The sequence below is a fragment of the Macaca thibetana genome, chromosome 4, assembly GCF_024542745.1.
Source record: "Macaca thibetana thibetana isolate TM-01 chromosome 4, ASM2454274v1, whole genome shotgun sequence".
In the NCBI taxonomy this organism is placed as follows: Eukaryota; Metazoa; Chordata; class Mammalia; order Primates; family Cercopithecidae; genus Macaca; species Macaca thibetana.
This window is the reverse complement of record NC_065581.1, coordinates 54,871,266-54,898,602: the sequence shown is the minus strand read 5'-3', so window position 1 is coordinate 54,898,602 and position 27,337 is coordinate 54,871,266. Positions and strand designations below refer to the sequence as shown.

The 27,337-nt window shown below is 35.5% G+C and overlaps 1 protein-coding gene across 15 annotated transcripts in view; it reads right to left on the bottom strand.

Moving 5' to 3' along the window:
- The window catches only part of MLIP (muscular LMNA interacting protein), a 257,064-nt gene that overhangs the window by 101,998 nt on the left and 127,729 nt on the right, over nt 1-27,337 (bottom strand). For 12 of the 15 annotated variants that reach the window (XM_050789010.1, XM_050789004.1, XM_050789008.1 and 9 more), the window contains 4 exons: nt 17,434-17,505; nt 6,088-6,153; nt 5,921-6,004; nt 5,722-5,781 (listed from right to left, as the gene is read on the bottom strand). In XM_050789010.1, the coding sequence (XP_050644967.1) occupies nt 5,722-5,781; nt 5,921-6,004; nt 6,088-6,153; nt 17,434-17,505 (282 nt within the window). The remainder of the gene's footprint in view (nt 1-5,721; nt 5,782-5,920; nt 6,005-6,087; nt 6,154-17,433; nt 17,506-27,337) is intronic. The other 3 variants (XM_050789000.1, XM_050789001.1, XM_050789006.1) reach the window with 3 other exon arrangements.

Genomic DNA, 27,337 nt, shown 5'->3' with positions numbered 1-27,337 from the left:
GTCATCTCAACTCAGGACTGGGTTTATTGCAATGCAGAGGACTTCAGGAACCTTGGAAAAAGTGGTTTTGGTGACATAAAAAAGGAGATTTAAGAGGAAACTGGAGAAAAGGAATTGAAAGTAGAATATATAAACATTTTTTAACTTTTTAAAATTCATCCCTATCACACCTTCTCCCCTCAATCTTAGTTAATGATCTTACATTTTACTTCATTGAAAGGTGTTAGTTATGAAATAACTAAAGATATTGGTTCTAAAATTATTTCTCTTCCACCAAACTACAAACATTCTTGCATCTGTAGCTGTCATGTCCTTTATTTTCCATCCTGTTACAATGAAGGACATTTTCAGCTTATTATCAAATGATCTTAGCACATTCGGGCCACTATCACAAATATCATTGACTGAGTGGCTTATAAACAACAGAAGTTTATTTTCCACAGTTCTGGAGACTAAGAGGTCTAAAATCCAGGCACTAGCAGATTTGGTGTCTGGTGAGGGCCCACTTCTGGTTCATAGATGAGGCCATCTTGTATGTCTTTACATGGTGGAAAGGGTAAGAGGTTTCTCTCAGGACTGTTTTGTAAGGGAACTTACCCCATTCATAAGGTCCCCATCCTCATGACCCAATCATTTCCTAATGGCCCCATCTGATAATACCTTCATATATTTCAACATATGAATTCTCAGTAGGTGGGTGGGGCACAAATATTCAGACCTTTATTTCCCCTTCTTCTCTAGAATTAGTACTTCTTTCTCTGCTGAGACCAATGCCACCATATGCAAATTTGATCTGTCATTTTCAGCTTCACAAAACAAAAAATTCTTTCTTGACCTTACTACCAACCTAATTTCCTTTTCCTTTTAACAGCCAAACATTTCAAAATAGTTGTTTTGTTTTATTTTTACATATTCTATCCCTGCTTTCTCATGCCACAACACATTTAAACATCAGAGATAAGATCAATGGGGTGAAGTGAGGGACTACTAAAATCTGAGGGTAGTAAAAAGAGGTAACAATGAAGACAATATCAAAGTGGTCCTTCAGCCTTCGGGGAGAAAATAGTTAACTATAGGTTTCAACAACTGGCCAGCTTCTGATGAATCTTTCCCTTGATCCCTTGCTTAGCAGTGATGACTGGGACAGCTATTGGAAGAGAAGAATATACCATAAGCAGAGGTGCAGGGAGGCAGAAAGGAGGGTCAGGGTCACCAGGGTGGAGAGGAAGTGGCAAGTGGGAACTGGTTGATACTATGGCACTTCTCCCTTCTGAAGCACATGCTCCTCCTGCTCTTAAAGAATAAATAAATAAACCTCACCAGAATCGACAAGTGCTAGGACTTGGGTTTCAGGACCTGCCACCCCAGGAACCAGGCATATATACACCCAACTTAGTTGACATGCTCAGGGAAATTTGAGTTTCCATGGAAACATAATAAGACATCTGAAAAACTTAGATACTATAAAAGAAAACAATGGTTCCTCTATTCCACTCCTAAGTATTTACCCAAGATAAGTGAAATCATATATCCATACAAAGTCTTGTTTACAAACGTTCTTGGAAGCTTTATTAGTAATAGCTCCAAATTAGAAATAACCCAACCATCTATTAACTGGTGAATAGATAAACAAAGGATGGAACATCCACACAGTGGACTACTAATCAGCAATTAAAAAAAAAAAAAAAGAGCTACTGATCCATGCAATGATATGTGGATGAATTTCAAATGCCTTCTACTAAGTAAAGGCTAAAGTGACTACAGACTATATAATTACATTTATATGATATTCTTGAAAAGGCAAAAGCATAGGAACACATGAAAAGATAAGTGGTTTCCCAGGACTTGGGTTAGAGGGAAGTATATACTAAAAAGGAGCACAGGGAACTTTTTCAGTTGATGGAAATGTTTTGTTTGGAATGAGGTAGTAATTATATGATTGGATTCTTTTGTCAAAACTCAGAACTGTAAACTAAAAAGATGGAGTTTACAGTGATTACATTATGCCTCAATAAATCTTATTTAGAAGAAAAAATTACGTCAGCTTCAACAAAGAATGTAAGACAGGAATTGAAGGAAAGAATAGATACTGAACAAAATCTTGAACTGGAATATTAGATCAAGGATTCCTCTTGAAGGAATTAGAAAATAATAAATAGAAAAATATGAAGAGTAAGAGACATGAAATACACAATCAAAAGTGACAAAATCAGTATTATAAGAGTCCCATGTGGGAATAAATATTTGCAAAAATAATGATTAAAAATTACCGAGAATGTAAGGGAAAGAAAAGATCGAAGACTTCATATGAAAGGTCATAAAGGGTAACAATCAAAATATACAAGAAAAAAATGCATGCCTAGATACATCATAAAAAATATCTGTAAGATCATACATAAAGATAAAGTTTTATACAGAAAAGCTTATACAGCAATTCTGTAAATGATCACTCTATAGCCGAGGAACGAGTATCATGCTGACAAAATAATTCATAAGTATGCTGTTGAAGAAAAAGAAACCTAGGGGGAAAATGTTGAAGAAAGAGGACCTACACAATTTTATTTGCAGCAAAACTATAATTTAAACGAAAAGGCAAAATAAAGATGTTATCATGGACAGAGCTCACAAAATCTACACAAAAAGATCTTGCTTTATACAACTTGAAGCAAGATTCCAACAAGAAAAACAATAAACCCAGGAAAAAGCTTTGAATGTGTGCAAAATAAGGATCTAAATCAGAAATAAGTATCTAAACAAAGGAAAGATCAAGAAGTGTTCAGACATAAAGTTCAAAACAATACTAATAAATTGTATGTGTATGTGCTTGTGTTTTTATATACAGGTTGATTAAAAACAAGTAGAAAGTGAAAAGTGCTATAGTGCTTACAAAATGTTGGGGAAAACATTTATACGTTTTAAAATTGATACAAAATTAAGCATAATAATTGTCTTTAAGAATGTACATGTAACTACCAGAAGTAACAAGATATAAAGTAAAATTTTCAAGATGTTTAAACTAGTAAATATCAAAATTGCCTAAGGAAAGCAGAAAAAAAAAAACAAGAGAAATAAAAACATTTTAAATAGAAAACACGAAATAAGATAGCAAAAATTCACCCTAACATAACAAGAATTGCAATAATTATAAGTGGCTTAAGGTCCCTGGTAAATAGAATCTGATTGACTGTAAAAATTATATCCAGAAATACGCTGTTCTGAAGAAAATTAGACAAAAGAGTATAAAAAAAAGTAAAGTAACAGTAAATGATACATCTAGGAAAACAACAATTAGAAATTATAAATAAAAAGTCACTATATTAATACTCAGAAGGAAAACCTTAAGTTAAAAAATGATTATATATGCCGATAAAGCTTCTAAAAACTCAAAAACGAGAATGAATGCCAACACACAAGCACCAGCAATATGGTTTCAAAATATACAAGTCAAATCTAATAAACATTCCTTTAGACTTATCTTTCTCTGACCCTTGGCCGCAATCAACATCATTATATTCGAAACACTCTCTTCTATAGCTTCCATGATATCACACTGCTCTGACTTTCCTCTTACCATAAAAGCCTTTTCATTATCATTTACTGGCTCTCCATCTCCTTTTTCAGACCTGTGATGTTATGTTCCTTGGAGCTCTGTACAGGACACTTACAATGTCTATGTGCAAATGACCCTCAAATATCTCCGATCAGCTTCAAACACACAGGTTTAAGCTTTCTTGATAAGCACTTCAAACTCATCCTTGTCTAAAACTGACATAACCCTCTGCCTGCCACTATACAGCTCTTCCTTCGTTGTTGTCTATCCTCAAAGCAGAGACCTGTAGTTCATTCATGATTCTTCTCTCTCCTTCACTACCCGCACCCAAACTCTCCGCAAGCCTCAAACGGTCATGCTTCTCTCTAGCTCTTCTGAACCCACCCTATTCAGACCACACCACCACTGACTGTTTCCCTGACTGCAGGAGCCTCCTCACAGCAGCCATATTGATCATCTTCTATAGTTTCGTATTATTCCCACCATGGTTTTATGTCTCCCCATTTTCTTTGGAATAAAAGCTTCATGCCATGGCAAATAAGTGTTTAAATTACTGTGCTTAACCCAGTTTCTCAACATCATTTGCACTGTTCATCCCTAGCTCAGTGTACAGCAAGCACATTGGCTGTCTTCTTTATCTTCATACACACTAAGCTCTTTCATGCTTCAGGAAATTTACACATGCCTGTTTCTGTACCTGAAAGCTATTATTCCTGATCAAAATTTCTGTTGCTGGCTCTTTTCCACCTTTGGGTCTCAGCTTGAATTCTACCCCTTGATCACTACATTCAAAGCATGTGCCTTAGGTTACTCAGCCTTGCTTATGTTCCTAGTGCCTTGCAGTACCAGACTTACAGTAGGTGCTTAATAAATACCTGTTGAATGAAAAATTGCCTTGAACAAAGTAGCCTAAAATACTGGGTTTTTTTTTAACACCATAAGCATTAAATATTTGTTAAAGAAACCAGTAATGTAGATTATTATCCATATATAACTTCTTAAATCCCATTCTCATTATATTTAATATAATACAGGTCTTTTACATGTTCAACAAATGAAATAAGAAAAAATATATATTTTAAAATTGATATAATATCTGACAAGTCAAAGTTTTATATTAAAAGGCTTAAAGGATATATAACAAAATAGACTTCAAATACAGAAATTATAATTATCCATTTGTGGGTCCTCTGCTAAAATATAATTAATATGATAACAATTGATTACTGGGTTTTATATGTCATTACTAATGGATATTTATTGATAATATTCCAATTGAAAATTAGGATTACTCTTCTAGTTATGTACAGTTCTGTACATTTGAAAATTACTTTAGATGCACAGTGTTCCATGTTTTAAGAAAGGACAGGAAAAAAGTATACTAATTCCAAGGAAATAAATAAATAAGGCTGAACAAAAAAAAGAAAAACAGTAACTAATAACTAACAATTATCAGTAAAGGAAAAATCATAGGCATTTTGAAATTTAGATGAGTAGAGCTTAACTGTTTGAAAAAAATAATTTGGAGAAATGTAGTATTTTATAATAACAAATGAAAATAACTATTTTATAAAAAGGAAATATGTACACAATTACAACAATTAATAGTTTAGTAGTACTCTAACAATCTAAAATATCCAGTTTTATTTCCCTTTGAGTCAAAGAATAACGAAATAAATTCAATCAGCGAAAAGAAAAAAATTCTAGAAATATTACTTCTGTTAAACCTCTTAGACTAATTTTACTTTAGTCTACTTCATTTTTTACTTCTCTATTTTTAAGTGACTATAAATTCCATAAATATTGAATCTATAATTTGAGTGAGAATGAGCCACAAATTATACATTCTAAATGTCAACGTAAAAAAAAAATAGTCTAATATGTTGGCTTTCAAATTGTTTTGAACTTGACCCACAGAAATAGATTTTACTTTGCAACCCTGTATAGACTTACCTTGCATTATATGTGTACATGTAATCAAATGTCAACAAAACCTATACATTACTTGAAACCAAGTCTAATATTTGCTATCTTTAAAATTCTACAAAAAAGACTGATTGCTATTCACTAAATTTATTTCTCAATTCACTATTGGACCTTGACTTGCAGTTTGGAAATCATTGATCTAATAAATCTTATGGTTCCATAAATTATATTAAATACATACATACTTTGACTGTGTCAGAACCCAACAATGTCTTTGGGGACCTTGAAGGAGAATCAGAAGAATGCTGGAAAAAAAGAAAGGAAGGAAGGAAGAAGAGAAAAGGAAAGAAAAGAACAAGCCTGTGAGGCATCATACTAAAGTAGAGGAAAATGAAGAGAAGCAAAGCAAATGTTTGAATTGCATATTCTAGTCTAAGGCATTACCATAGACAAGGAATCCTGTAAGACCTTATCAATGGTAGCACAGAGCTCTTCAGTTTGCTGCCTGAGCTGTGCAGGGAAATACAGCTGGAAGAATTGAAACCAGGTACTGGGTTAGCAATAAGTTTTGGGATTGCATACCAAAAGCAGGGGTAATCTGAAGTTATTACCTCCACTGGTGGTTCTAATGTGTTGTCCTTGGAGACACTTTCAGTCTTGGCTGGTTCATCTAGTGCCTAGTGATAAATGAAATAGTTCTTATATGAGGTTTCTAGTCATACAACTGGAGTAGAAAAGTCTCTTCAAAGAAAGCCTTGTATGTATGAATATTCCAAGAAAAAATATTTGATGAACTATTCTTTAACATAAAGACATTTTTCTTTTAGGTCTTAAGTTTAAATCTTTAATCCATCTTGATTGAATTTTTGTATAAGGTGTAAGGAAGGGGTCCAGTTTCAGTTTTCTGCATATGGCTAGCCAGTTTTCCCAACTTCATTTATTAAATAGGGAATCCTTTCCCCATTGCTTGTTTTTGTCAGGTTTGTCAAAGATCAGATGGTTGCAGATGTGTGGCATTATTTCTAAGGCCACTGTTCTGTTCCATTGCTCTATATATCTCTTTTGGTACCAGTACCATGCTGTTTTGATTACTGTAGCCTTGTAGTATAGTTTGAAATCAGGTAGCATGATGCCTCCAGCTTTGTTCTTTTTGCTTATACAGCCAATTTGGCTTCAAACTCCCTGTCTCCCTAATGATGGGAACTAGGCAAAATCTCTATTTCATTGTTTTCTCCTCTGCTGGGTCTAATGGGCACATTCAATAGTCATCCAGAGATTTGGGCAGAGTTTATCTACAACATTTAGGGCTCCATTTGGCACTCTCTTTTCCAGATTCTCCCCTCATTTTCTAGTTTCTGTATGACCTTACACTGTTCTCTGTTTCCTCATCTAATAAGTCTGCTGGGTTGTTGCTGAATTTTCACTACTTCATTGTGACCAGACGAGGGACTACCCATAAGGTGAAAAACTATAAAATCTAGAAACCAACCTAGTGCCATATTTTTCTTGCAAGCGTTGACTCTACTGCAGTTTCTACCTGCCTTGGTCATGCTTCAGTACCTTCAGATAGTTTTTTATATTCTTATCCAGAGTTTATCATTGTTATCTGTAAAACAGTTGGTCCAATACAAGCTACTTCTCTATTTGCAGAAGCAGAATAAGGCAAGCTAATTTAAAATTAATTCAAATTTCAATTTTCAGCACATATTTTATCACAGAGATTGTATAAATTAAATCTCAAACCTGTCTCAGGGTAGGCTCGTGACTAAAGGTCATTTTTTCCTACCCTAAGCCTAGATTGCTATAAGAAAATGTTATGACCATTCACGGTGGCTCACACCTGTAATCTTAGCACTTTGGGAGGCGGAGGCAGAAGGATCACTTGAACCCAGGAGTTCAAGAACAGCCTGGGCAACATAGTGAGATCTCATCTCTATAAAAAATTTTAAAAATTAGCTGAATGTGGTGACATACACCTGTAGTTTCAGAAACTTGAGAGACTGAGGCAGGAAGATGTTTGAGCCCAGGAGTTCGAGGCTACAGTGAGCCCTCATCACACCACTGCACTCCAGACTGGGCAACAGAGTAAGACACTGTCTCTAAAAAAAAATAAAAAAAAAAAGCAGGATTGTCATTTCCCTTTGAAAAAAAAAAATGTTATCATTCTTCTTGCAACTGAGAGTGTGACAATTCAAAAATCCTGACCTCTTAATGGGGATGCAATTCCCGTTCTCTATTTTACCAGAGCATCAGCACCATGACAAACGTTCTGAATTTCAGCCTGCTTTTAGTATTTGACCCTTGGGGATTTCCCCTGCCTTTTGGGTTCTTTGTTTTTGTTTTTGTTTTTTGTTTTTTTTTTTTAGTGAACTCAGCATTATACTGGGCTGAATACACATAAAATTGTCAGTATTTAACCGAAAAACACTTGCCAAGATGTCAATTTCATGTGGTTTGACTTGTTTTTTAATGCATTTTTTAAATTGATCGTCGATTATAGGTATTTTACAACAGGAAATTTTTCAAGCAATCTAGTTTCAGTGTACTTTCAAAGTTTGAAAATCTACAGCCAGAAAGGTTACAGAAAAAATATATGCCATGGGTTCTGAAGACAGTTATAAAAGAGGTTACCAAAAATGCAATAAGCAATTGTAGGCACAATGCAGTTATTTTCAAGAGAAATATCGTCACTTGAATATATATGTTCCGGTAGATTTATAAACAGACAAATGAAAGACTCAGTTCTCTATTGTCGTGTATTATATAACTTTTTAGAATTACAGGTTCCCCTCTCCTCTTATTTAGATTTACCTCGTATTTCTCATTTCTTTATTCCCATTCTGTGGTAGATATATCCTGATAGAAGGTGTTACGCCAATTGTGAAACCATGGAATCCATTGCTCATCAAAATCTCTTTTCCCCCTTCTAACAACCAGGGATCTCCATCCAGAACTATTAGCCTTGACCAAGAGGTACCAGGTCCAGATGCTAGAACTGCCATTTTGGCATGGGACATACCCCCTAAGAATTGGGAATTACCAGGTCGAGATGCTAGAACTGCCATTTTGGCATGGGATATACCCCTAAGAATTCAGAAAAGTGACTTTAAAAGATAAAATTTTACTATCCCATGTTTTAATAGCTCATACAGGTAAATATTGTCTGGAAATTTTTGTTTTCAAAATCCACTTTTCGGTATTAAGTAACAAAATTTGGAAGGTTTGTTATGATAACCTAATAAAAACATTCAAGATTGCTTCTTTCTTACCATAACAAAAATCTATTTTGTGCTTTCTTTCTTCATTCTTTAAAATTATGATTACTCATGAGAAATGATTGGCAGGGAACTGAAAATTTCACAAAAATAACTCTTCACTGGTGTTCAGATGGTTTAGTATTTTCCTGGCATGCTGTTTCAATCACCTCCTGTTCATCTTGTTAATGGGGGGGAGGTTCCTTTCCTTGTGTTACAGGGATAGATGGTTACATAACACTTGACACTATACAGATAAAATCCACGACAGTTTATTAGTCACATATACTCACAGTCCAGGGAAGGGGGACACCACAAAACGTGCAGGGCCACATGGACGTCGCAATAAGGAACAACCAGGGGTTGTGGGTATCCAGAGAGTAATGTGCCCCTGGTTCCACCAAAGGATATGATTGGCTTGTTTGAACTGGAACCTATTACTAAGGTATACTCAGGAATTGCACCTGGTCAGTTGGATAAGGAGGGTTGTTTGGCTAGAGAACCGTATCTGCAGGAGCAGAGTGAAGAGGGGAACTTGCAATTAGGCCATTTGAGGCTCTCTCAATGCTAGCAGATGTCAAGGTAGCACACAATATTGGGCCTTAATTTTAGGTCTCACACCACATGTGACCTCTACTATAGTGAAAATTATGGAGACAAAAAATGTCAGAAATTAAAGATCAGGACTAAGAGCCAGCTCCTCAGGAGTGGATTTTGTTCTGTCTCTTGCTCACCATTCCAACAATGCCTTTCATATGCTCCTCACTCGAAGGCTGCTCTTTAACCACAAAGAACCACTTGAGTTCTTTGAACTTGCGGTGATCTTTTGAACTACATGCAATTAACTCTTCCTAGATCGACTCTCAGTTCACTTAGAGAATTCCTATTCATCCTGAAGATCCAAATCAAACTCCTTTATAACATCTTTCTTGGCCTAACACTAGGCAAAGTCAGCCATTCTCTGTTTGGGGTACCATATCACTTTGCACATATCTTAAGTATATTGTATCATAATTACTTTTTAAACTATATCTCTACCCTACTGGGCTATTTGTCCTAGTAGGCTACAGAAAATATGATATTTATCTTTGTAGGCCCAGGATAGAGAATATGATAGGTGCTCAGTAAAGGTCTTTATGATTAATCACTGGGTAAACCAATGAATAAATGAAGTTAAGTTAAATTAATAAATGAATCACAGAAATAATATGATTTAAATACTCCCTGGTAAAATGCTCTAGAGAAGTGATTTAAACTCTTTGAGTAACTTAATTAACAAATAAACTGTATCTTTCTCTATATTACAGTTAAATTTGTTTACCATCAAAGATTTGAGCATATAATCAATGCTAGTGCAATGAGATTATTTCCTTTTTCAACCCAAACCAAATAAGATCAACATTTTAATTAGTCTGTGGAAACTTACTGCTCGTAAACATAACTTTTGTTAGGTTACTTGTGATATTGAAATTCACTCAGAGAATGACAGAACTATCTACTCAGGTCCGTCGGAAAACTAGAAAATAACTTGTGCTAGGTCAGTAATGCTAAAATTTTGAAATGGCACAAAATACTCAGACTATGTTTTAAAAATTGGATGGGGGGCTTATTTTGAACTTAAGTAGTCTTGAAATTTACTAGAATTGATTTTTTTAATTGACTGTGTGTTACTTGTCAAATGTATCATTGTGATATACACTTCTTCTAGCTTCTTTTCCTATTGTCCAAAAATTTCTTTTAAAAACATATTTTAAATCTCCATTAGTAAGAATTCTGACCAGAGATTGCTTTTTGGCAAGCTAGCCAGTAGGAAGATATTGTTTCACTAGATTTATTCATTTTGGGTAAAAGTCTCTTAAAATATTATCTAATAAATTATTGCTATTAAAAATGTATATTTTTTACCAAGTTGGACTACAGAAATTGAGGCATAAATGGAATATTCTTTGAGCTCATTCATCTTAAAGAATTCTTAACAAATACAAATAATCAGAAATACTCTCATTAGAAGTATTGGTAGTTTGTTCAGAAGTGCCAACTTTGGGGCTTAGCTTTTGAAAAGACACCAAATAAATCTCATAGCAGAAAATAGTTTCTGAACTTAACACTACATTAAAATTCAGAGCCAAGAAATGTGAAAAAGCACTGTAAATCAAAGTCCTTGTGTAAAAGTATGCCAATAAATTATAATAGGTATTCCCAATTATGAGTGCCTCTGATGAAACTGCAAACATTTTTTACTCAAATATATTGAGTTAGTCTAATTTGCTCCCTTAAAATATAGATGAAGTTCTAAAAATCGGGAGTTGGAAAGTAAACTGCCTCCAAAGGAAGAATGATCTAACAGAATCTGTAAACTTTTTGTTATACCTAGACTATCTATTTGATTGAATTTCAAAGTTTTCATTCCTGAGTTATTAGATTTTAGTAATGATCAAATCAACCCCCCAAAATTATGTTTACCCTAAATTCTCCTATACTTCATTAATATGACCCGCTATTTGGTAGAATAAATCCCCCAAGGACTACAAAATACTTACTGGACTAATACAAAACCATTTGTAGGATAGTAGATATTGTTAGAAAAATGAATCTCACTTTGATTGTCTAGTTGGGGATTCAGGTCTGAATAACGTTCACCTCTGAAGGAAAGGAAAAAAGGACACTGCAAACCGAAGGAGCTTGCAGATATATACAGTAGGGTTACTTTAAAGATCTAGGAATATTTGCCAGTAAAATATTTTTACATGATTGGTTTAAAAATATCAAGAACTGAAGATACTTGGTGATTTTACTCCCAAGAGCTTTGGAAAGTTAAATGTTTGTTCCTCCTACAGAGAAGGGAGTTTTTGCAAACCATTCCAACCGGTTTCAAACACATTCCAGCAAAGCTCAATGGTAGGAGAATCTATACTTTTTTTGCACTTAATTAAGGATGGCTGAAGGGTGTTCTTTATTTCCAGAAGCACCTCCTTCACTGTAATTTGCCTCATCTCTTTCAGTAGCTCAACGAATTGAGCTGGTTTGTAATCCATCACTCTCTCAAGTCATCTCAGAGCGACATTATTTCCCATTTTCTTTTAATTTTTCCACATAAAAACAAAATACTCTTGTTGCTCTCATTTAATGAAGATATAAATATATCTTACCAAGTAATGAAAACAAGTATTGTAGGCAGGGATCCCATATCAACATCCCTCTCAATAATTCACTGTAGTTAGCTGATGTCACTGTAAGGTAGGGAACAGGAAAGGCTGAGAGCCAATCAGAGCTCCTCTGAGGTCCAATTTAGCAATTTAGTAACCTTGATGCTTTAGAGAATTTACTTGGCTTCTTTGAGCATTAAATTCTTCACAGAGTTGTGAAGATGAAAGCACACTTAGCTCAATATCTGAAACACTAGAGTATTCAATATGGTAGTCGTTGTGATTGTATTGTCTAATCTTCAAAAGGTGCCGGCTTACTTCCCTTCTAGCAGAAGGCCATTCTATAAGCTTTTCCATGGAAGTAGAATTGATGAGGCTTATTCTGTCCTAAAGAAAGATCTTTTGCTATTGTTGTTTTGATTGGCATACAGTAGTCTACTTTATTTTCATATGCTTAAGAACCTGTGGAATACGATTGGAAATTTTACAGACCTATATGGCCCCAAACTAAACTCATTTATTCAATGAACGTTTCGTAAAGAATATAGTATATCATCTCCTCAAAAAGTTCAAGATAAAGAAAGAAAGCAGTAAATATGCATAATTAAATACAATTTGATAATTTTTTTTAAAATTATGCACACAGTAGACAACTACCCGAGAACCATCTACCATAGATTTGAGTCCTGGACTCTTCTCCATTATTAAAGAAAAATTGGGAACACATTTGCCTCTTGTACTAAAATCTAAATTAAGCAATGTTTCTCTAATATAAGTCATGTGCTAAATTAGCAATAAGGTTTTGTTAAATTTTTAAAACATAAAGAAATCTTCTTTTTTGAGACTGAGTCTCACTGTGTCACCCAGGCTGGAGTGCAGTGGCGCAATCTCGGCTCACTGCAACCTCCACCTCCCGAGTTCGAGTGACTCTCCTTCCTCGGCCCCCAGAGTAGCTGGGATTCTGCCACCATACTCGGTTAAATTTTTCTTTTGTATTATCAGTAGAGACAGGGTTTCACCATGTTGGTCAGGCTGATCTCAAATTTCTGACCTCAGGTGATCCACCCACCTCGGTCTCCCAAAGTGCTGGGATTACAGGTATGAGCCATCAAACCCCGCCAAGATATAAAGAGATTTTAAAATATTCTCACCTAAGGACATATGTTTAATAAGATTGGAGTTTAGCAACTCATGCTTTAAAAAATTAAATACGCAACTTAGCTGGGTGTGGTGGTATGTACCTGTAGTTCCAGCTACTCAAGAGGCTGAGACAAGATGATTGCTTGAGACTAGGAGCTCAAATCTAGTCTGGGCAACATAGCAAGACCCCATTTCAAAAAATGAAACAAAAAATCAAAGAGGCAACTTAGAATAAATAGACTTGATAGCTGACAGGATATATCACAATTTTGCCTTTCTCTTTTTATGCCATCGTTTTTATTAGTTGTCAAAATAACTAATTTTATATTCCTTGCACCAAAGGAAAGATGTTTATCCTATAACTTTCCATTTAAAGAATTAAACCTGTAATTATTTTTTGCTGTATATAAAACTGAGCTGCTCCAGAATTCTTCTGTCAAGTACACACTTCTTATGAATCAAATGTATCATGAAAATGGCAGACAGTAATGCCATTTATTAGGAACATTGTACCTAGCCCCAGCCCTAATTTTATGCTCAGAAATACTTATGAGGAAGGAAACAGAGAATTTAAATTACTTTCAAGGAAAAAATTTATATTTTCATGGAAAAATATTAATCATTGGTAAGACAATAAAGGTGCATATTCTTTGATTTTATGGAAATACTTCTTCATTCATTCTCTCCTCCTTTAACAATTACATGATAAAAATAATAATCTATTTATTTGGAATATTAATATGTGCCAAACAGTTTAATTTTAAGTTTTTACCTATTGCTGTCAGACTCAGATAAGAAGAAAAACTAGTCAATGAAAGAGAGACTTTTAACATTCTCTGAAAAAGACAGCAATATACACATCAAGACTGATATGGTTTGGCTGTGTCCCCTCCCAAATCTCAACTTGAATTGTAGCTCCCAGAATTCCCATGTGTTGTGGGAGGGACCCAGAGGGAGGTAATTGAATCATGGGGGCCAGTCTTTCCTTGCTGTTCTCATGATAATGAGTAAGTCTCACAGGATCTGATGAATTTATCAGGGGTTTCTGCTTTTGCTTATTCCTCATTTTCTCTTGCTGCCACCATGTAAGAAGTGCCTTTGATTCTGAGGCCTCCTCAGCCATGTGGAACTGTAAGTCCAATTAAACCTCTTATTTTTCCAGTCTCAGTTATGTCTTTATCAGCAGAGTGAAAACAGACTAATACAAAGACTAAAAATAAAGTCCATATCAAAGTTGTTTTATCTACAGACCTTAGTATATTGTTGAACATAATGTAATAAAGTCTATGGACAGTCACAATGTAATCTGATTACTTCATAATCACTGGTATTTCATCCTCATGTGATTCTTCGAGAAGATGATTATTGGCAGGAGGTTAAGCCAAAGACCCTGATGAAGCCAACACAATAAAAATCATACCTTACATTTATCTCTCCCTATAAATCCTTATTTAAGACTTAAGCTACAAATGCTTCCTTCTTAAAGGTTCACAGGGGAAAAATGATAGAATATGGAATAAGATATAAATTTAAATTTTGATGCGGACAATAAATTACAGAACAGAAGTACCAGAAACCTCATGTTCCCTGCCAACAAAGTGTACTCTTTTAAAAATGATGGGCTTCATCCAGGGTTGATTAAAACTGAAACCAATCCAGTAATTCAATGACAGCTTAATGTCTCATTACAAGAGATGCTTGTATTTCAATTCGGAGAAAATCTTGTTTTTAAAAATAGCATTATTTTTAAAAAGTAAATCTCATTTCTCATTAGTTATACTATATGCTGTAGAACAGAATGTGGCATAAGATACCCACCATGGGTATAATCCAATTGGAGAGATAATTGTTGAAATAGCTAAGACATGAATTATTTTTGTTAGCTCCAGCTTCAAGGCATTCCACAGCATGGACCCTAGCCAAGTATTATAATGAATCTACAACATTACCCTGCCCCTGAATGGTGGTGTTCTGTGTTATATCAAAGAGATCTCAGAAAACCTTCTGTGATTTAAAATATTGCAAGATTTTTATTCTTCCATAAATAGAAGAGTTCCTCAAGATTATAGTCCTAATTTTCCCACTCAATTCAGAAATAAATCCCTTTGATTTCAACGGCATTAAGATAAAGTCTATTGTATATGCAGATGGGTGTAAAGGATTAAATTGCCAGATTTATTTTTTAAAACTGTAACACCGAAAGGAGCAATACAATATCATTCAAAAAATACCATTGAAAATGGAGGTAACTCATAAAATCTTTAGATAAGGCTTTGATATTTTAAAATTCTTACAAAGTAAAGTTTCTTATTAAGGAACACATAACATGGGAAAGCCTGTAGAAAATATGTGGAATAATTTAAAGGGCCTAAAGAAAAAAAATTCATATCACATCTGAGACCTTTGAATAAGTTAAATGTTTATGGTCCAAAAACTATACTAGCCAAGAGACAATAACCTACATTAGTACTTATACAAATATTCAGCCCCCTCTGGAATAACATTATTTTAAATTTAGATGTCATGTTTATATTTCGTACTAAAAATAGAAATAATTTTCCTACAGAACGTTTTATTTAAAATTAAAAACACAAAATCTTTTGCACATGAACTTGTATAATAGGTTAAATATACATCAATACCACCATACACATTTATGAAATGGGTTTCTAATAAAATTGGAAATTAAACTAATGACTCTTCATCTTTACTGACTAATGAATACATTATAAACTCTATAATTTAGTTAATTGGAAGAGAATTCTGGAAACAATCCTAATGGACAGAGATTCTGGAAACAGTACTGACATCTAGTCTTATCTCACAGAAGACTTTCAGAAAGATTAACTTTCATTTTTCTAAATAGGAAATTTACATAGTAGCAGAACATATTTCCAGGAGAATGTGCCTAGATGAGGTGAGACAAGTATAAGGGAAGGATGAGGATGAAAGCAGGCTCCTTAACTCCTCTTTGTCTCACTGCTGATGGAGAGTGATTCTCCCACATCTGTGAAAGCACACACTTGTGACAAGTTTCCAGAAATAGTCATCCAAAATAGGCAGAGTCTGTGGTGTGGGAACTCTGCCACCATCTCCCACCATTATGGCCCTAAAGTGTGGAATAAGGGGCAATGGAAAAGTGTCCCTTTCCACAACCTCCTGAAGTCTCCTGAAATCCGTGTTTTAGTCCCATCTCATCTTTTAACAGGCAATAAGGGGTAGAAATTCAGGAGAGATGCTAGGGAAAAAGCTGCAGATTTTCCTGCAGCCTAGTGAACCTACAGTTCAAAGCACTTACATATACAGAACATAGATTGGACACTACCTGTATATAATTTGGAATTAATGTCTACCTATACACTACTTATCCCACTAACAATTCCTGCTTATTAGATAAGAGATCATACAAAGGTTTTACTCTTCAGATCATGCTAAAAGAATAAGAATGTAGATTTATAAACCAGTGATCAAAATGCCACCTGGTTGGCAAACAACGTTTTGATAAATGATAGTAACAGTCTTGAAACTCCATAATTACACAGAAAAAAATGGACTTAGTGCCTTGAGAAATAAATTGACTAAATACATAATCATAAAAGTAATATATGAAATGGATAATTTCACAGACTTGGTAAGTCATTTCACTTTGATTCTGATATAACTCTATTTGGCTTTCATTTAAACATGCATAACATACTTATTAAACAGGAGGCTTTAATTTAATTTACCTACTTACGTAACAACCTATAATTTTATTATAAATGACCCTTAATAGCAAAGCAAAAATCTCTTGGAGCCATGTGAAAGCAGTTGGGTCACTGACCGTCATCTCAGTCTTCCCTTCTGTTGATGAAAGTGGGACCACTGGATGGCAAGAATGGATGTGTGAAGAGGTTTAGTCCACAATGGAATCTATGAGGCTGAGTTGAATACTCAGCTATAATATCTGAGTATCAGTATTATGATGGAATGGTGGAAGCCACTGTTAGTCACCAAGTATTTACCAGTCAACAACCAATGTGGCCAACTGTTCACAAATAATCCCATTTTACCCCAATTCTTTTGATCAATATGGATACATATGAAAGTTCTTGATATGAAAATTTTTGAATATAATAATTATTTAAAATTCCAAAGAAGAAGGATTTATCCAAATCTGAATCAAGTTTCCCAAAGCAGCTTGACAGTGGATTAAACATCTCTAGGCTCATATTCAGCCTCTACTGATAAACCAATAATGTCTACTACAATTATATTCACCAAAATGTTTTCACCACATCATCCTAAACTGAGAACGGAATATTATTTTAGTAAAGGCAGAACTTTAAAACAGAAATCTTCCCAACAGAAATTTTAGAAAACATTTTTAAAATCACATTAGAAACGTAAAATTCACTGTTTTTGAGCCAACACTGACCTTCTGTTCCAAAAGCAATGTGTTTGTAGGGATTGCTGCAAAAGCCTTGTAGCTTGACTTGGTCTTGTATTGCTAGAATGGGCAACCAGAAAGCAAGAGTAGATATGAAAATGGGAAAGAACATGACATAATTTTCAGACAGTTCTACCAAGTTAAACGACACGTTATCAAATGAAGAAAATGGTTATTATGCTGAACAACTTGTTTCTGACAGAAACAATTAGCTTACCATGTTAATATTTTATTAGAATGAGAAGCAAATAAGTGCCACAGTAAAATACCAGCCTAGAGATTACAGGCAATTATATGCCACTCCGTTTCAGAACTTAAAAACTTCCTTTACACAAAGTTATATATAAATTTTTCATTAGCAGCATTCCCTCATAGGAGTACTATTCTATACAAGAGGACAGGAGGTGGTTCTGCTTGATCCTCAAAGGCGTGTTTCTTTTTAACAGTCTCACAATTAACAAATATTATGCCAGTAAGTGTAATTGAGCTCTTGATCATTTTCTTGCATCATCCATAAAAACAAAGATCAAAATACATAAAAATTAGCAGCCATTTTTTTATGCAAGCAGCAAAGTAGTCAATAATTTGAACATAAACAATATGAGCAATGTAACCCCATAAAGAAAAACAAAAAGTACACACGCTTGATCTTAAACTCATTTTTTAAAACTCATCATCCCCTGCACTTTCTAACAGTTATGTTAATGAAGCAAACGTTAAAACTTCCTAAGTGTTAAGTACAACTCAGAATAAAATAGTTCAGTGTTGTAGAATATTTGGGGGAGAGGGGCGAGCATGAGGAAGCTGTAGAAATCAGGATAAATATGCATAATCAAAAACTCAGTTTTGATACTGCTCTGGGTCTCCAGCTGATTAACTGAGTTCAAGGCTCCTGTCCCTTCAGATGCCCTTGTCTCAGGCAGCTTCCCCAGTGGCCAGTACCAGTGAGGAAATCGGCACAGAGCTCCAGGCTCTCTTAGTGTCTTCAAAAGAAAACCAAAGTGTCTGCAGAAGACAGTGTCATCAAATAAAATTAAGCCTTGGGTTTTATAGATGTAATAGAAGGAAACTTCATTAAAGTGGGGTGGTGAAGGTAAGAGACTGGCACATTCATTTTCCTTAGGAAAAAGTTGAAGTTGTGAGGAATCAAAGTGCCAGATCTAGAAAAAGAAAGTCAGCATCCAGCTAACAGCAGGATGCATTCTCTTTTTTACTGTTTTCTTTCTTTTCTTGGTATACTGAGCTAGAGATAATGAAAAAGCCTGCATGCCAGCAAGTGGCATTATCACACTAGCCAGATAATCAGTCACCCACAAACACATGCTCACTTACACACTCTTATTCATACACATGAATATATACATATATATACGTACTCACATACAGACACACACACACTCTTTCACAAACACACACCCAGCTAAAAGTGCACAAGAGCTCAGAAGCTACACACTTTTTCCCAAAAAATGTACTCTGAATATTTACTTATCTTCCACTTTCCCTCCACCATATAGCTCTTCTCCCATAGGAAGAAGCTATATGGCTTTCTGCAAGTCTCTCAACTCTTAAGGAACCTACTCTCCCATCTTCTGCATGAGAGGCAATTGCTGGAAGATGTCTCAGGTCACTTCAAGCCCTAAGTTGCTACATTGACCCTGCCCTGCTGTGGTCTCTAGACAAAAAGATATTTGAATAAGAATTGAAATTGAAATACTATCTTTCCATGGGCAATAGGAGCTGACATTTATTACTATGCTGACATTTATTATTATTACTCACTTAATTTTACAGAAGCCCTATAACTAGAGAATTATTAAGAAAAATGACTTGTCCAAGATCACGCAGCCCATAAAGAGCCTGCCTGTGTCCAATATACATGCTTTCTCTATAATATTTTTTTCCAAAGAATACATAAGCATACATGTAATGCAGAATAAAATATACCATCTCACTCTATGATGTCTTCATGAACAGTTAATTGTAATTATAGTTGCAAACATAACAGTATCTAGCAATCACTATGAGCCAGGTACCATTCTAAAAGCTTCATGTGAATTAACTCACTCAATTGTCACAACAAAGCTATTAGGTAGATACTATACTATCCCCATTTTATATATGGAAACTGAGGTACAGAAATGTTAAATAACTAATTGAAGGTCACCAGCTAGTACATGTAAGTCATGGCTGGAATTTGGACACAGGCACTCTAGCCCTACAACTATGCACATATCTACAAATGCCCTTGCCTCTCATTTCAGGATGTGCAATCATTTACAGTGCTTGTTCTCCTATCCTCAACTTCCCTAAAGAATATAGCTGGGAAAGCCTGTACAGAGACATATCTTGTTATTGCACACAAAATGTCACAGAATCTTACAATAAGAAGTGATATTGAAGGTGATTTGGTTCAACCCCCTCATCTGACACATGAATCTCTGTTCTGTTTAGTAGCCAAATGAACAATTGCTTGCTTCCCAAGGCAGAACATTCAGGTCTAATTGTTAGAATTAGTACAAAATTCTCCCCTACATTGAGCCAAAATATGCTTCCTACTAATTTATCTCATTAGTCCTATTTCCCCCCTCTTGAAATCATGGCTCATGCCAAGAGCTCTCTTCTACATAATTATATTGCTTCCTTCACCAACTCCCTGATACTCAAGTGAAGAATTCCACTACCCTCATTGCTCTCCTCTGATAATATTCCTTAAAATTATAAAAAGTGTTTACCTAGATGTGTTTTTAGCACATAGTAAAATATAATCATCACTTCCATGATATTGACAATAAACTCAATTAATGTAATGAAGATAATAATTGGGATCATCTCCTTAGTTTTTGTGGAGAGTTTTAAAATATGCAAGAAAGGAGGTTGGAGTTATTTCATATTGTTGGATCACACTGAGTAGGCTATCACCTAAATTCCTAATCCTTTCATCTTTTTTCAAAACATTTGCCGTTAACTCCATCCTATATTTATGCTTATTTATACTTTTTTAGACCCAAAAATAGGGCTTTAGGCATTATCTTTACCAAGTTTTATCTGATTAGATTGGGTTTGTCATTGTAAGCAATGAAGATAAGAATTTTTGGATTATTTCATGAAACATTTTGTTAAGTGTGTCATTTTTATCTTCACTCAAATCATATACTAAGGACTAGGAGCTCCTGCCACTGGGTTCTCTCAACTTGGTGGACATTAACTGATCCTGTAAATCTGTTTATGGATGTTCAACTAACATATTTATTCAAGAAATTTTTTCTCTTTCTTTTTCTTTTTTTTGGGGGGGGGTGGTGAGTGGGGAGACAGAGTCTTTCTCTGTTGCCTAGGCTGGAGAGCCATGGTGCGATCATGACTCACTACAGCCTCTACCTCCTGAGCTCAAGTAATTCTTCCACCTCAGCCTCCAGAGTGTCTGGTAGGAAAGGCATGTGGCACCATACCCAGCTAATTTTTTTTTTAATTTTTTTGTAGAGATGGTTTCTTACCATGGTGTCCAGCTTTGCCTTGAATTCTTAGGTTTAAGCCATCCTCCTGCCTCAGCCTCCCAAAGTGCTGGGATTACAGGCATGAGCCACCATGCCTGGCCAAGAAATATTTATTGAGTACCTACCACATGACATGCACTACTCCTCTAAGACATACGTACCCTTTCCTTTTCAGTCTAAAATTCCCATGTGTTGCCAAAAAAGACATGTTTTGAGTCCACTCTTTCCTCTGGGTTCTCTTAACAATATATACTCAATCTAAATATGAATTTTTTATTCTAATTTGGAACACATTTCCTCTTAAGCATTTCAAGGCTTCCAGGTGCTAAACCAAATTCATTCATTTTCCTTTTTGGCTTAAAATTATTAATCATTCTAATGTGGAATTACAGGGTTAGAGTAAACATTAGCTAATCATAGGAGGTAAAAATGACAGGCCTAAACCTAAATCTGGCAAACGATGCAATAATACCTATTGGTTCTCTCCAATTTCTAATCTATGCTTTCAGTTAACATTCAATAAATATTTCTTAAATATCTTCTGCATGGTGCAGGTCAACGTTTAGGTTTGGAAAACAAAATGGCATTTTATTACTTATGTTTACCAGAGCTAATCCTGTTTATAAGCAATGCTAGTTGCTAGCTGCAATATAAATGCTGGGTTAGAAGGTAAGGATAGCAAGAACACATTCTGCCCCTTCAGAAAATATTTTCCACCAAAGTCATATATCCTGTTGCTGATGCCTAAAATTCCACCACAGGCTCTAGTAATAAAGATCCATGAGGTCTCAAAGTGAACTGTTAGTTGCCTTGAGGATCAGGGGTTTGGACTCACAGTTACACTTTAAGTGCAGTAAATCAGGGGCCCCTAATCCCTAGATTCAATTGTCACAACAAAGTACCTGTTAGAAATTGGACCAAACAGCAAGAAGTGAACAGCAGGCAAGTGTGTATGGCCATCTAAGCTCTGCCTCCTACCAGATCAGTAGCAGCATTAGATTCTCATAGGAGTGCGAACCCTATTGTGAACTGCGCAGGCAAAGGATCTAGGTTTCATGTCCCTTATAAGAATCTAATGCCTGATGATCTGAGATGGAACAGTTTCATCCCAAAACCATCCCCAACCCCCTAATCCATAGAAAAACTGTCTTCCATGAAACTGGTCCCTGGTGCCAAAAAGGTTGGGGACCGGTGCAGTAAATGAAAGAAGCATGGATTATATAAACAATAGGATGAGGAAACCATGGTGAAGAGCCTCACTACCATCATGTCCAACTTCTTCCAGAAGCATTCCTGGGCAGAGATGAGAGCATCACTCTACATGTACACTTTCTGCTCCTCAGTGATCATGTCTGTCTCACCTGAGTCAGAATCTCCTTGACATCAGTCCTGAGATGAAAGCTCAACCAATCCCTAATCCAATTCATAGGAGATTGCCCAGACACTTCCTTATATCTGGATTACTGGCAGAGCACAATCTATAATGATCCTGATAATGGAAAAGCTAGTGGTAGTGGATATAACTGTCAAAAACTGCCTGGCAAAGCAGATAGGCAAGGTAGCAACTGAGAAAATTTCCCAGAACAAGTCCCTTCCCAGGACCAATCTGCATCCCTCATTTATTTTTTTGTTTCTCTAACACCTTAAATGCATAATTTTATTTCATTTTATTATAATATTTTGCCATCCCTATCTGCCTGCTAGAACTTTTAGGGGAGAGATTTTATATTATTTGTCCTTTTATTTTCAACACCTAATACAAACCTGGCAGAGAAGAGATGTTCAGCAAATATTTGTTGACTTGAAATATCTAATTGAAAATTACAGTAAGATTCAAAGACATGAAAAAACACAAATCCTTAGTGCTTTGTCTATGGTTCAAGTCCTAGACAAGCCTTGATAATTAAAGACCCTCTTCCACCACTCCAAGCACGCTCTGAGAACATTTCTAATACAGATTTTTGAAGTCATTTTTCTTCATGATGTGAACCTGTAACATTTGCTGCATTATCTTGATTCCTGTTTTTTCCTTTGACAGTCTCTTGAGTTAAACTGCACCCTCCCCTCAATTAAAATGCAAATGTCCATCAGTGACAGACTGGATTAAGAAAATGTGGCACATATACACCATGGAATACTATGCAGCCATAAAAAAGGATGAGTTTGTGTCCTTCGTAGGGACATGGATGCAGCTGGAAACCATCATTCTTAGCAAACTATCACAAGAACAGAAAACCAAACACCGCATGTTCTCACTCACAGGTGGGAACTGAACAATGAGATCACTTGGACTCGGGAAGGGGAACATCACACACCGGGGCCTATCATGGGAAGGGGGGAGGGGGGAGGGATTGCATTGGGAGTTATACCTGATGTAAATGACGAGTTGATGGGTGCTGACGAGTTGATGGGTGCAGCACAGCAACATGGCACAAGTATACATATGTAACAAACCTGCACGTTATGCACATGTACCCTAGAACTTAAAGTATAATAATAAAAAATAATTTAAAAAAATAAAAATAAAAATAAAATAAAATAAAATAAAATAAAATGCAAATCCTGGCCGGTGCGGTGGTTCATGCCTATAATTTCAACTGTTTGAGGGGCAGAGGCAGGTGGATCATCTGAGGTCAGGAGTTCAAGACCAGCCTGGCCAACATGGTGAAACCCCATCTCTACTAAAAATACAAAAATTAGTCAGGCATGGTGGCAGGTGCCTGTAATCCCAGCTACTCAGGAGGCTGAGGCAGGAGAATCAATTGAACCTGGGAGACAGAGGTTGCAGTTAGCCGAGATTGCACCATTGTACTCTAGCCTGGACGCCAAGAGCGAAACTCTGCCTCAAAAAAAAAAAAAAAATCCAAATCCCCCCAGGGAGTGCGGGGTTGGAGAGGAAGACAAGCTTTTGTCAATCATTGAACACCTGAGTGTGAACCATTACTAGGATCAATTCAGAGAGGCTAGCTGGAGAGAAGCACAGGAGTGGCACACAGAACTGCTCAGTATAGAGGCCCAGTAACAGATAGCATAGCTGAAAGAAGCCTGAGAAGTCAAGGATTCCCAAGAACTTTGTGAAGGAAGTGGAGTAAATGACAGTGAGATAAAAAGAGAAAAACAAAATAAGAAGGCACATAAGTCTAGTTTCAGCTGATTTTTTTTTCATTTCACATAGTGGCTCTGATGTTTGGTGAATGTTTGTTACTCTACCTACAAAACATAATGGAAATCTTATCGTCACCTCCACTGCTATAACTTGAGCATAGCCACCATCGTCACTCCCTAGATTGTAGCAATAGACTTCTAAGTTCTCCCAACTTAAACTTTCACCCGCTCATGGTCTATTCTTATTTAGCAGTGAGATAGTTAAGACTGTCACTTATCTATTTGAAACCCTCCAAAGACTTCCCGTCTCACTTAAAGTAAAAATCAAAGACTAAAGAGTGGTCCACAAGACTCTCCTACAGGATCCGACTCCCACCTATATCTCCCTCTGACAACCTCAACGACCTGTTCCTCACTGCTAGCCTAGAATATGTTCTTTGTACCTGTCAAGCACTCTCTGGCCTCAGAGCATTTTCCTCGCTATACTCTCTTAAGGAGTATCACCTCCTTGGATATTACCTTCTCAAAGAAACCTATCCCAATACCCCAACGTAACTTGTGACACCATCCCTTCTCTATTTCCCTTGAGAATCAGGGCTATCCATTTCTCCATGACACATATGACCTTCTGACACACACGATAATTTACTTATTTGGAGGGGTTATGGTTGATTGTTTCTCTTCCACCAAAGAATATAAAGTGTCTTTGAACAGGCATCATTGCATATTTTATTTGTTGCAATATCCTCACAGCTTTGAAAAGCACACCTTTTAGGTCATCAATACATATTTATTGAATGAGTGATTTGCTTGAACCCAGATTAACTATTTTAGCTCGTGCAGACACATTCCATATTGCTCATTTTCCAAATTAGATGTGGTTCTGCAGAAATGGAGAAAGTCACATACAGACTGCTGCCACTAAGTTTTCAGTGTGATGTATTTGGGAATGTTTTGATGTCTTAAAGGAAGGAGACTTTTGTGAATAAAACACCAGTTATAAAGTTTTATGAAATATAAAATAGCTCTCATCTTGATCCCTAAATAAGCTATGTGTCCAAATAGCTTTAAGTCCAGGGCAGGCCCATCAATGGAGACTCTTTATAATTGGAACTAATCTTCAGACTATCTTCAGTAAGTGGCAGACTCTATGAGGCTTTGATATAATGCTTATCCCAATTTCCACATGGAGCACCATAATAATTCACTAGGATAAAAATTTAAATTACTTCATAAATGAGGGCAAAACAGACTGGGGACCCAGACACAACTCTGGGTGAATTTTGTAATATCCAGTCTTTTCCAAGGGAAAAAAAAAGTCTCAGGCAATATAGATGTTGATCAAAAAGTAGGCCAGGCATGGTGGCTCACACCTGTAATCTCAGCACTTGGGGATGCCAAGGCAGGTGGATCACTTGTGGTCAAAATTTCAAGACCAGCCTGGCCAACATGGTAAAACCCTGTCTCTACTAAAAATATAAAAATTAGCCAGATGCAATGGCGCACACCTGTAATTCCTGCTACTTGGGAGGCTAAGGCAGGAGAATCACTTGAACCCAGGAGGCAGAGGTTGAAGTGAGCCAAGACCACACCACTACACTACAGCCTGAGCAACAAACACAGTGGGACCTGTCTCAAAAAAAAAAAAAAAAAAAAAAAAAAAAAAAAAAAAAAAAAAAAAAAAAAAAAAAAAAGGCAGGTTGAGCAGCATTCAGACCCATCCTGTCTAAAGCAATGATTATAATGTGAAATAGTATTTTAAACTACATCCGAATTTAACATATCACAGCGATTATGTCACACAAATGCAAGCAGATTCAGAACCTTAAGGTTTTATCTATGAAAAAGAAATATCAAACACACTTTATATCTGAATTTAGCTCAGCAGACTATGGTCGATCCATTTTATTTTAATATCAAAGGACAGTAGGGCCCAGACTTCAAACTAATATCCTTCAAGCATTCATGTTTTAATTAGATGCCATCTGTATTCTATGATTCCTATTATTTCAGAATCTGGGAGTGAGTAAAGCTGACCTAAATCTAAAGTTCTTTGATTTCAAAAAGAGCCCTGTGCTCAGCTTAGCACCACACTGGAAGGAGCAAGACAAGAAACAACCCATGAAAGCATATAAATTCTTCGACATCACACACGGCTTTTGTCTATTTCTTTCTATCATTCTATAAAATAATGTTACCAATTTAAACACTAGTCAAACATCAAAAGAGATCGGGGTAAGACTTATCTATTCCACATCCATTTTGATACGTTTTTTATACTCAAGATACTATTTCTGAAAATAATAGATTGCAATAAAAAAAGTAGGCCAACTTTCTGATTTTTACCTAAAGAGATAATATAGCAAGATGCAAGGAGGAAATAAACATGAAAAAGAATAGCACTGTCTCATAGTCCATTCTATTCTATTTTTGCAGAAGTTATTATACATTTTACCCATGATAAGAAGCTTTATTTTTCTGTTCAAAGAAATCGATTGATATTTTTACTGGTAGTTAAATTATAATCATTCTTCTTATTTTCCTGTTCATCAAATTTACCTTGCATTTCTTTGAATTTTCTTTACTTGGAAATGTTTTACAAAGTAAAAAGCAAATGCTGAAAATTTTTCAATGTTGGGTGCAAGAAGAAAGCCCAAAAACAATAGGTCTTCAATAAACAGGCCTTTAACGTATCAAAAGCTCTTTGGGGCTCACCCTCTTCCAACTCTCTGACTATATGCAAAACAGGAGAAAGCATAAAGTGCAATGAAACACACACAGAAATGCTTTGAAAAAGATTTTAGAGTAAAATCACTTTTCACAAAACAAAAAGAATAACTATATGGCAGCATGGTTTAAAAAATGATAGTTAATGCACTCAGGAAACAGTAACGGTTAGATTATCAGTTCGTTTTAAATACTCTACAAATACATTTTATAATCACATATATGTATTTAAAATATAATAAACAGGTTAATTTACCTCAAATAAGTAGGATTTTCAATTTAGAATCACAGAAAAAGTTAAATTGTATCCATCTCATTTGCTTTGAATGTTTAAAATGCAAGGACTTAATCTCTAATACATTTTGTAAATGAACCCAAAATTATATAAATTGGGAATTCTGGTTATAATTCCTTAATAATGATTTTCTTCATGAGAATTATAAAGTCAGGCTAAATCGCTAACATGAGTTATTTCTTTGTAGCAATAAATCGTGGTAAAAAAGAACATGGCTTCAAGAATCAACAGACTTAATATTATATAAATGTCAGCTCCGTAACAGACCCATGAC